At 45.0% G+C, this 12,142-nt stretch overlaps 1 protein-coding gene across 1 annotated transcript; it reads left to right on the forward strand.

Moving 5' to 3' along the window:
• The first annotated feature begins 3,110 nt into the window (after window positions 1–3,110).
• On the forward strand, window positions 3,111–10,359 carry LOC103184117. The gene is made up of 9 exons (XM_007901974.2): window positions 3,111–3,334; window positions 3,985–4,114; window positions 5,149–5,478; window positions 6,000–6,263; window positions 7,251–7,583; window positions 7,778–8,050; window positions 8,529–8,630; window positions 9,340–9,397; window positions 10,095–10,359. The coding sequence occupies exons 2-9, from the start codon at window positions 4,054–4,056 to the stop codon at window positions 10,144–10,146; spliced, it is 1,473 nt and encodes a 490-aa protein (XP_007900165.2). The 5' UTR covers window positions 3,111–3,334; window positions 3,985–4,053; the 3' UTR covers window positions 10,147–10,359.
• Window positions 10,360–12,142: the final 1,783 nt, after the last annotated feature.

Here is a 12,142-nt window from a genome sequence, read left to right on the forward strand (position 1 = left end):
ACACATTGTCTTTGAACTCGCTGATAATGATAATAATAATAGTAATAATGATAATAATAATAATAATAATAATAAACAAAAACTGGGAGCGCTCAGCGGGTCAGGCGACATCTATGGAGAAAGGAAAGTGAGTCAACGTTTCGGGTCCACGACCCTTCGTCAGATTGGAAATCTTGATTGTTCAGATTTCCAGCATCTGCAGGATTTTGCGTTTGGATAATAATAATGGTTGCATTTATACAGCGCCTTTTCGTGTCGTTAATCTCAAAGCGCTTCATGGGATACACTGTCAATTGGATTGAATGTGCATTATTTTGTGGGCGAAATGCGGTAGCCAATTGCGTACAGCAGCGTTCCACAAACACTCGTGGGTGGAGTGACTACATTGTTTATTTTTGAAGGATTATATTCCCCAGAAAGCGATCTGCCATCGACTAACAACCATGTTCCTACTTACTGTTAGGTAAACAGAGGCGTGTGGAGTAAGGAAACTTGCCTAAGGTTTCGCCTGGCCCGGGAATTGAACCCGGGTCCTCTCGCTTGCAAGATGTTTTACTGAGCTACTTTGAAGGCGTGTCCAAGCTCCCGGAAGCACACAGATTAGAATCGCATTGATGTATGTTGAACGTGCCTTGTAGAAAAGAATATTGATGTCCCTTTGAATGAAATCTGATTGGAATTATATTGAAATTCCAAAGGATAACATTGTACAAGATGATTGATCCTCGGATTAGTATCATGCTGTTCTTTCCCCTCAGTTGAGTACGGACAATTTCGATGCAGTCGGCCATCCCGAAGGAAGTCACAGATCAGCACAGTCAGTCACTGAGTTTGGCAGCAGCGAGCAGACTGTGAGGCTTGTTAGTGTGGGAGGTCAAGGCGGACTGTGGAAAAGGCAACACTGTTTTGGGAATGGAATTGAGGGAGCTTCCCTCTGAACTTGGCCGAGTGCTGTAATGATAATAATAATCCACGCATTTGATACAGCGCCTTATCACGTCGTCGCGACGTCTCTCAACGCGCTTCACAGAGTACAGTGTAAAGCGAATTGACTGTATCCTTTTTGAGCGAAAAGAGGGAGTACAAGATCTGGAGATGCTCCATTTTCATCAACGCCGTCACCAATGACCCCAATGAAGCCCAATCTGCCTCTCAGAGTGTCACACTATACTTTTTTTTAACCTTTTCACGGGTCTGAGTCACAAGGTTGGGGCTTCAAACCCCCTGAAATCACAGCGCAGTGGTAAATTGTACCTAAACTGTCTGTGAAGGAGCAGGCTGGCCCCATAAACCACAGTGATGGGTTTCTGCAACAGACATCAGGCCATAGAACTGTTAAAAAAAAAGTAACGTGTGAACCTTCTGACGCAAAGACTGATACGCATGGGTTAACAGGACCAAACCTTGACAAATGATGCTTAGCGTTCAGGCTTTCCTCAGGTAAGTAACAAATGGTTCTATTGCCAAATTCTGCACAAGATTCAGCGTGCCACGGGGAACGTTGTGCAGGCACAAATGCGGAGTATTCGAAAACCAGTCCAGGCATTTGAGGCATCTGTGCTACATTCCAACGTCTTATCCACAGCAGCTTTTAGAGAGGTTTGGTACCAGCCAGAACTCTGAGCTCTGAACCCTACTCATTGACCTTCGCTGTAAAGGGTGCATGTGAGAACACGTTTAGGTATCCTCACCCACAACAACTTGCATTTAGATAGCACCCCTCATGCAGGGTAGCATCCCAGCGTGCTTGATAGTGTAAAGTGGATTGACTGTGTATTTTGTCAGCAAAACATAGCAGCTAATTCTACCAGGCGGCGTCCCACAAACAGTCGTGGATTGAGTGACCACATTTTTACTTTGAGGGATTATTACCCCCAGAAAGTGATCTGCCAGTCGTGTGGAGGAAGGAAACTTGCCCAATGTTTCGCCCTACCCAGAAATTAAACCCAGTTCCTCTCGCTTGCGAGGCGAGTGTGCTAACCAGTGTGCTGCAGGAACTAACTTGCCCTTCAATACCTTTCCTACTAATTCACTCCACCAGTCATTATTGCAGAATCTGGTCTAATTTTTTCCTTGTTTCCTCGGGATGCTGTGGCCACTGAATGTACCAGCTCCAAAGCTGTGACATAGTGGCTCCGTAATCAGGAACCTGATCATCTTTATGCTTGTCCACCTTTCCGTTTCGTTGATTTTAGCTGATCGTTTTTACCTCAAATTAAAACTAAGGTTTTTTTTCTTCCCCCGAGCACAGACTCACCCGGACTAGTGCGATTGTTCGACCGGACACTTCTTGACGGCAACGAGGGCCACTTCCGGCCCAAGGGTTGGCCACCACTGCACTAGGGTGAGGGAATTTTGCAACACGGGAGAAAAGCCATTCCGTTTAAGCGCCTCAGGATGATACCTGGCTTGAAGACACTCTACAAATGCAAGTTGCTGTTGTGGGTGTCACTGCTCTGAAGCGGGTAGCAGTTTCGACCCACTCTGCTAACCCTCCCGAGCAAACTCCGACACACCCATCGGGGTACCTACCCAGTCCCACTGCTCCAATCAATCTCTCTGTGTTCCTGCAAACCATAAGCATCAAATTTGGGTCTTCTCTTCACCTGGAGCTCATTGAGACACTGTCACTTGGCTTTGTACAATGTCGCCCTCTGCCGTACTGAGCGGGTAACATCCATCGACAAGAGGAGTGGATCAGCCGAAAATTGAGCGCTGCCATAATTTCATCTCAAGCGAGTTCAATCGCCGAACGGTTGAAACTGCATCGAGCGCAATGGTTCTCAGGCTCAGTCGCAAAAGGGTGTGCGCTCGGTTTTGGGATCCCGACTGAGGGTTGCTTCAATTGCAACGGAAGGGTTTCAATTCCTGGCTCAGTGGTTAGAGCACTCGCCTGGCAAGTGAGAGGACCTGGGTTTGATTCCCGGCCAAGGGGGGAAACCTTGGCCAATTTTTTCTTGTTTCTCACCCTGGGTCTCCGTTAACCTGCAAAATCAAAAGGAAAGCTAGGAAAAAAAACCTACTCGCCAAATTCATATCATCAGAGTGAGTACAGCTGTTCAGCTCGGCCCTCTCTCTATCCTCTATTGTTCCCGAACAGCGGGTTCGCGGGTAGCTTCTAATGGGAGTGCGGGACATAAAACGTCCATAAATCTATCAACAGTTTTTTTTTGTGTTGCCGATGGATTCCGAAAAAAAAGGTCCTCGGGTTTGCAATTTATTGCTTTGAACGTTCAAGAAAAACTTGGCTAAAAGTGGCACAGAAAAGATACGTGAGAGACGAAGAAAATACGCTGTTTACTCAGACAGGGCGAAGGGAAGAACCATTAAACCGGTAAAAGGAGAAACTGAAATTGAATTAACAATAACAACAATAATCCTTGCATTTGTTAGAGCACCTTATCACGTCGTTGACACAATGTAAAGTGCAGCGGCGGTGTATTTTGTGGGCGAACGATGAGCAAATCGCTGGAGGAAATTAGGTTTGTGACCTTTAGTTCCCTTATCCTCTCTGCCCCACCATCGGCGGCTGCACTTTCAGCCACTAAACCTCGAAGCTCTCACCCCCAATCCCTCTGCCTTGTGCCCTTCCTTCCCCTCTTTTAGATCATAACTATTGGTTAGACCATGCTATTGGTCACCTCCTCTCTCCCCCCGGCTCAGGGTCAGGCTCCCCTACGGTTAAGCGCTCTGAGAGTATGCTGTGTCCGGGATGAAGGGCGCTGCATAAATCCAAGATGTTGTTGTTGTTGTTCATCATCAAATCACGATAGAGTGTGTGGCAGGGAATCCACGCAGCTAATCCAGTCGAGAAGATCTCATCTTTTAGCAACTGCAACAGAGACACAAGGCACCAGAGCAGTTCATTCAAATCTGTATCTTTCAGGTCTTTTCTGAAGTGAGCACGGGGGGGAAGTGCGATTTCTAGATAGTTGATGTGGTTTTACTACCAGGAAGTGTTCAGTTCAAAAGTGATTGCTTCAGTCCAAGGCAGCAAGAAGCTGCCAGTCAGGCAGACACAGACCGACCGACAGACGGACAGAAGGGGAGACGATGATGAGAACTTTAGTGAGTCGTGTCTTACTACTTCTACTTACGTGCACCTTCACGAAAGGTAAGGGAATGATATCATTGCAATGGTGCAACTCTTCAATGTGTTATATGATGCTCTTCCAGCTGACCTGGGGCTTGATCAATGCATTGGTCAATCATCAGCAAAGCTCCAAAGTATTGCAAACCTCCCCCAAGCCATTTCTCTGGTGACAGACACGTGGAGAGACTCTTTGAAAGGTACGATGGGCCGAATGGCCTCCGTCTGTGCTGTACGGTTCTATGATTCTATGGGCAGAATCTTAAAATTAGAGCTAGGCCGTTTTGCAGTGAAATCAGGAAGCATTTTTTGCGCAAAGGGTAGTGGAAATCGAGAACTCTTCTCCCTCCCTCAAATTTTCAACACCGAGTTGGATAGATGTTTGTTAATAATGATAAATAATAATAATTTACTCTGTAGCTCAGTCGTTTGAGCGCTCGCGGGGAATCGACCTCTGCTTTGGGCAGTAGCAATTTCTTTCAAACTGCACACTTTCTGCCCACAGGAAGTAACCATTAGTCTCGCTTGCTTTGGTGGATGTTACAGATCGCACGCAGTGACTGAACTTAATAATGATAATAATAATCCTTGCATTTGATACAGCGCCTTATCACGTCGTTGAGACGTCTCAAAGAGCTTTGCAGAATATACTGTAAAGTGAACTGGCTCTATATTTTTGTGGGCGAAATGTGGCAGCCAATTATGCACAGCAGTGTCCCACAAACAGTCGTGGATTCTTTCCCCACAAACACTCGTGGACTTCACAGTGTATTCTGCTGAGCTCTTTGAGACGTCCTCCCGATATGAAAGGCGCTGTATTAAATGCAACAACAGTAACTTGCATTTACATAGCGCCTCTCATACAAGGAGCGTCCCAGAGTGCTTGGCTTGGATTATTGGTGCTCGATGTCAATCGATGGACACTGATGTCACCCTCATCTGTAGCATCTCCACACTCCTAGATACCATCAGTCTTGGGTTAAGTGTCAGTGTAATTATAAAACTAAATTAGATGAGTGGAGGAAAGAAATTCCTCTGAGATGTTTTTGTTCTTACAGAAACCCCTGTTGCCGTTTATGTCTTGGTGGGTAGAGACCAAATTGTCCTCAATGGATCAGATATTGCCCCAGAAGGCACCGTTGTCTGGGAATGGACCCAAGACTGGGGGCAAAACATCACCAAAGCGTTGGCTGAAATGACAGCACATCAAAATCACTGGAGAGTAAAATGGTTACAGGAGGATACGGCAAAGGAATGGCGTCAGATAAATAAGTCGCTGGGTCTGACCATGGAAAATCCCGAATTTGAGACCTCGGGATTATTTACCTGCAGACAGACGGAGCCTCAGAACAGAACACTGAGTCAATACCAAGTATTTACCGTCAAAGGTGAGCTGGAACAACAAAGACTTGCACTTGTACTATATAGCCCCTTCACAAGGGGCAGCGTCTCAGAGCTCCTCAGCGTGCTGGAGCCTGACAAGGTTTGAGACCGAGACAGTTGCTGCCTTCAGCCTTCATGGTGAGATAACGCACCGATTCATAGTTGGGGTAGCGGAATTCATTTGCCATAGCATCTCTCGTGTCAGTAAGATGCCTCGAAGCGCTTCACGGGATCTACTGTAAGATGTAACGACTGTAATAATCACTTGATCGTGTTTCCGGTCACCATCCCCCTCTCTCCCCCCCCCGCCCCCCGGCTCGCTGTCAGACTCTGCCACTGTGAAGCGGTCCGGGACACTACCTTGCTTGAAGGGCCCCATATAAGTACAAGTTGTTGTTGTTGTTGTAATGAAAGTTAATCCAATTGCTGACGAGATAAATATTGAAGGGTTTATCTTTTGACAGTGTTTATCTTTCTGTTGGCTTATGTGTGCACTGTTTGGCTCAATCTTTCAATGTCCTTGCAGTTGACCAAAAGGAGAGGTGTCAATCAATGGACGCTGAGGTCACCCTCAGCTGTAGCATCTCCAGACTCCCAGATGGTGTCAGGCTTCAGTGGAAACACAGAGAATCTGCACAGAACAGCAGCAGCAACGACACTGATCAGCTCCAGATCAACAACATGCTCTATCTGATGATTAAAGCCAATGACAGTGATCAATACACATGTGCAGTGCAGGATGGTGAAGAGATAGTGCTCACATCTGATACCAAACAATATATCAGGCTAAGTAAGTACAAATTTACTTTGCTGACAATTATAATAATAATACGTAAAATAACAGTCCTTGACATTTGATAGGGCATCTTTCATGCCAGGAGGAACCTCAATGCACTTTACTGTGACTGTGTATTTTGTGGGTGAACTCGGCAGCCAATTTTGCGCACAGCAATGTCCCGCAAAGCTACGAAGAGAATAGCCAATTTTATCTGGGGGATCATTGGCCTGAACAGCAGGAGAGAGAAATTCCCTGTTCTTTTTGAATAGCGCCACGAGATCTTTAAAGTCCATCTAAAGAGGCAGACGGGACCTTGGTTTAACATCTCATCTGAAGGACGGCATCTCCGGCAATGCACTGTATTCGGTGTTTCAGCCTACACTCAAGTATATCATGTTAGTCCATGCTTTTGCTACAGCTCCTACAATGCTGTTGAACATGGTTTGGCAGAGGAGGAAGAGGTGAGGAAATATAACCGCTTCCGCTTTCACAGAACTTTGTGCCCAGATGGTATCTATCACATCAAAAGTCACATAATTCAGGCCGCAGCAACCGATATCATAAGAACATAAGAATTTGCTGGTGAAAGAAGACAACGGTCCATCCAGTTTGCCTTCCACCAGCCTGGCAGTCGCTTGATATGTCGTGCCCCCAAACACTGTATACCGAGATATTATTTTCTAGCAGAAAGCTCTGTTTAATTTGATCTTGAAACAAATTGCATTTTCTGCTTCCACCGTTTGTCTCCCTAGGGAGCCTGTTCCATAAGTTTAGTGCCCTCTCACTGAAGCAATGTTCCCGCAGATTTGTTCTGAACTTACCTCCTTCAGTTGTAGGCCGTGTCCTCTGGTTCTACTGTTCAGTACAAGATAAAATAGCTCATCGCGGTCTACATTATCTATTCCCTTCAGAATCTTAAAGACCACATTGACAGCCGGTTCCTCCCACCTTGACTCTGATTCATTTGTTCCCAATGTCTCTTGTGTTTCTCTTCTCAAGATGGATCTGTTGAGGGATGCACACATTACTGGCCTGTCACTGATCAGCATGCAATGGTCCTGGGCTGTGAAAGTAGCTCCAGGGGCCGTTTTTCCACCTGGCATTGGACACCGCAAAGCGCTCCAAATGGATACGAGGAAATAGCGTCCTGCCCCGAAGAAGGACAAACAAAGCCACCCATTCCGGGGTTTCAAGATCGGATCCTTGTGACCTGTGATAACAGCACCAGCTTTACTCTGCAGATTTCGCCTGTACACTTTCGAGACGCCGGACTTTACACATGCGATGTGAACAGTGTCACAGAGTCCTCTGTTAGGCTGGCAACCATCAAAGGTATGAATTGAAATGCAGAGGATGGAGGAATTCCCCTGTTATCGTTATGATTATTATTATTACTATTATTTAATAATAATAGCGGTAAGTAGGAACCCGGTTGTTGGTCGATTGACGGATTGCTTTCCTGGGGGATAATAATTCCCCCAACATTGGTATATTCTGTGAAGCGATCATCTCATTTGTTGTTTCAGTGACGGTGAATCCGTCTCCCACTCTCTCCGCGGGAGAGAGCGCACAGCTGACGTGTGCTGTATCCGGTGTCACTGGAGGAGCCAGGCCGGTGTGGATGGACCGCGTTNAAAATAATATATTGGAGGGGAAATTGTTGAATGGGTCACGTGAAGGAGATGTCAGTGTGTCCTTGCTGGTCAAGAACATCGGGGAATACAACAGGGATTGGGCCTGCGTATTGTTGAATGGAACCATACCTCTGGCTGTTATCCGTTATCGCTTTCAGATTGAAGGTAAGGGTTCCCTTTCTTGGAAGCTTAGAGAGAGCTTAGAGAGAGTTGAGAAAGACTTTTATCAGCGTCCCAGCCTGAACTGCGTCGTGTCCATCGGTACATTTTCCCAACCGTTATCTTTTGTCCCAATATTCCTAAACGGTGCTTCGCTCGACAGGCAGAGTTAGCAAGCTTAACATTTAAATCAAGTTTAACATTTAAAGAGTCGATCGATTGGCAGATTAATAATCCCGTCAAAAAAATACAATAACACTTTGGTCACTCAATCCACGACTGTTTGCGGGGACGCTGCTGTGGGCAATTGGCTGCCGCGTTTCGCCCACAAAATGCACAGTCAATTCACTTTACAGAATATTCTGCGAAGCGCTTTGAGACATGATAAGGCGCTATGTCAAATGCATGGATTAGTACTGTTACGATCAAGGTAGGAAAAAGTTAAAGAGATTGCAATTAAGCCTTCTGATTTTTTTTCCGACAGAAAATGTCACACCCGGTATAATTTTTCTTTCCTTGGGTCTCGTTCATATTTTCTGCACCATATTGACAATCATGTGCTACGTGCAGAAGGTCAACACATCAGGTGAGAGACATGAGTGCCTGCAACCCCTTAATTTCTCCCCAGCCCATTTCCATTGGGAATTAATGGAAATTTCTGTAGCTCCCTGGGCCAGATAGAAACCCACTCGCCTAAGTTTAAGTCGGTCTTGAACAGTGCTCTGGTTAGTTAGAATAAGACCATGTGAAATTCATGCTCTTGCTTAGAAATATGGTTTAGGTGAACCTCTCACTAATGTCACCACTGTGTTAAGCGCACAGGGACGTAACTGTTAAATATACTGTTGGGTGGCGCTGTTGAAAAACGCGACACCAACAAATTACATTTACACAGCGCCTTTCACGTCGGGACAATCGGAAATTTCGACCCGAGCTGGGGGTAGGAATCAGGAGGGGAAGAGGGTAGGGAGGGTAGGGGTTGAAGTGACTTTATCTGTCAGTCAACGTGACAGCTGCAAAATACCGGTGAAGTTGCAAAATATTAGGATCTATTTTGCGCTGTTTATCGATAGGATTTCTTATAATTAAGATGCTCCTGTGCGCAAATTGGCTCCTGCGTTCACCTACAAAATACACAGTCACTCCACTTTGCAATATCCGTGAGGCACTTTGAGAAGTCCTCCTGACGTGAAAGGCGCTGTGTCAGATGAAAAGATTCATTGAGCTCTTAAATTATTATTGATCTCTTAAATGTTTTACGGAATTATGAATGCCGTTCAACTAATTCTTCACAGATCGTGGAGATCAAAGTGGACTTCACTTCAACGACATAGCACTGGAGTCAACCACTGGGTAGGGTGATTATTCATGAATCAAGTTTCCAAACGTTAACCAATTTTTACTCAGAGGCAAATGAACTGTATGTCACATGTGTACGTACATAAGTGTATTGGGATACTGGTGTGAAGCTCCAGTGGTTGAGTGCTGGCAGAGGCTCAGTGGGCCGAATGGCCTCCTTCTGTGCTGTAGTTTCTATGACTGTATCATGTGTCAGTCCGGCTCAGCGGTAGCACACGTGCCTCTGAGGCAGAAGGTTGTGGGTTCGAGCCCCCACGTCGGGACTTGGAATCGCACTGTCTCAACTGACGCTCCAATGCAGTGCTGGGGTGGGGGTGGGGGGGGGTTGTTGCAATGTCGGAGGTGTCGTCCTTCGGATGAGACATGACACCGTGAACCCATCTAGCTGTTCAGGAGGACGTTAAAGATCCCACGGCGCTATTCAAAAAGAGAAGGGAGTGTCTCTCTCCGGGTTTCTTGGCCAACAATCCCCCAAATAAATTTAGTCACTCACTCCATGGCTGTTTGTGGGGCACTGCTGTGTGCCAAATGGCTGCTGTATTTCCTGCAAAATACATAGGCACTGCACGTTACAGAATAACCTGTGAAGCGCTTTGAGGCATCTCGACGGTGTGTGAAGGGGCTATATCAGATGCAAGGATTATTAGTATAAGAAATGTGCCTAATTTGTGCTTCTCATGTTCGCTCACAGAGTTCAAGAGCATCGGAGGAATTTGAGCTGTCAGGAACCTAACCAAATGTAATCAAGTGAAAATAACCCAGAGAAGCCATGTCGATCAAAGGGATGAGGTTTATACCAAGAAGATGCTCTTTCCCCCAAAATGAAGATGTTGTCATTTATCGATTTCTATCTTGCAAGATAGAAAATAAACGCTTTAATCCAGGGTTGGGGAAAAAAATATGCTTGTTCAAAGGTAAAATAACAGCATGAAATAAACATAATGCTTACAATTAGACTTCTGTCTCTGAATATTAATATCTCTGGTCAAAAATGAATTATAATAATAATAATTATAATAATAATCCTTGCATTTGATATAGTGCGTTATCACGTCGTTGAGATGTCTCAAAGCGCTTCACAGAATATACTGTAAAGTGTAGTGACTGTGTATTTTGTGGGTGAAACGCAGCAGCCAATTGCGCACATGCTATATCAAATGCAAGGATTATGATTATTAGTATTATTATTATTATCATAGCTTTAAAATAAGGGTAGCAAAAGAGATTTTATTTGCCAAAAGTTGATAGGGATGTGAAGGAAGCCACGAGGTGTGGGACAATACCTAGGGATACAATACATGGTTTGGGGCACGACATGTGCAAGCGATTGCCAGGATGGTGAAAGGAGAACTTGATTGACCTTGGTCTCTTTTGGCCCAGCAAATTCTTATGTTCTAACAACGACCTTCTAAATGGTTTCAAAAAAGAACTTGACAAGTTCCTATAAAAGTCAGTGGATTCAGGGTTATCAGAAAATGGGATGGACTTCTTTTTTCTGAAGAACTGGCAGGTCATGTAAACTAACCAGAACAGGAACTGCAAGACATTGTATCTAGGGAAATGGCGATCTTCATCAAAGCCAAAATACCGGCCAACGGCGGGACCAGGAACTTAGCTGCAAAAAGATTATTTTCTTGTTGTTTAAAGAAAAAATAGACAAGTTCCTGTGATTTAAAAGTAGTCATCTCGATGAGATAGGGAGACTGATCCGCTGTAACTTTTAGGAAGTTGGGTGAATCGTTTCAATAGTCGTGGATTCAGTGGCGAAATTATGAGTATTTTTCTTTTTCGAGGGATTATTATCCCTGGAAAAGCGATCCGCCAATCAACTAGCAGCTGGGTTCCTACTTACTGCGAGGTAAACAGAGGCGTGCGGAATAAGGAAACTTGCCCAACATGTCGCCCTGCCGGGAATCAAACCCAGGTTTCTCGCTTGCGGTTATTGAGTCAGTTTCAGTTTATGGGAAGTGAAATGAGCTAAAAATACGAAGCACTCATTTATAACAGCTGCAGATGACAAGTTAGTACTCACAATTGCGATTTAAGTGCGTGAACGGATCATCATTCAAAGTTTGAAAGAGACGGAGAGATAAACGAGTAGGAGAGGTATTAAAGGGCAGGGCATTGGGATTGAAAGATCTGTTGAGAACGAATATACTAATGGAACTGGCTCAAAGGCCTACCAGCTTCCTATTCTTCTCGTTCTCCCAAGTGTTAATACCAAAACATGACAATAAAGGCTTCATTTGTTGTATTTATTAATAACTCCTGCTGTTTTTTTTTGCATTTCTTTCCTCTTAATTTGACAGAGGAGGAGAATACAAAAACAACTACTTGCATTTATAAAGTGCCCTTCACAGGGTGTAGGTTAAACTCCAGCGATAATAAACAAACCCAAGCTCTGAAAGGTCCTGAGAGTTGTGGAGTCCTGGGGTGTATTGGTTAGATCACTCACCTCGCAAGCGAGAGGACCATGGTTTGATTCCCGGGTGGGGCGAAACTTTAGGCAAGTTTCCTTACTCCACTTGCTTCTGTTTACCTAGCAGTAAGTAGGAATCCGGTGGTTAGTCGAAGGTGGATCTCCTACCGAGGGTCCCTTCAAAAATATATATTTAAAATTATTTCGTTGCTCAATCTACGACTGTATGTGGGACACTGCTGTGTGCAATTGGCTGCCGTGCTTTGCCCACAAAATACGCAGTCAATCCACTTTACAGTATATTCTGAGAAGCCCTGGGA

Source organism: Callorhinchus milii, unplaced genomic scaffold (assembly GCF_018977255.1).
Source record: "Callorhinchus milii isolate IMCB2004 unplaced genomic scaffold, IMCB_Cmil_1.0 Scaffold13, whole genome shotgun sequence".
NCBI lineage: Eukaryota > Metazoa > Chordata > Chondrichthyes > Chimaeriformes > Callorhinchidae > Callorhinchus > Callorhinchus milii.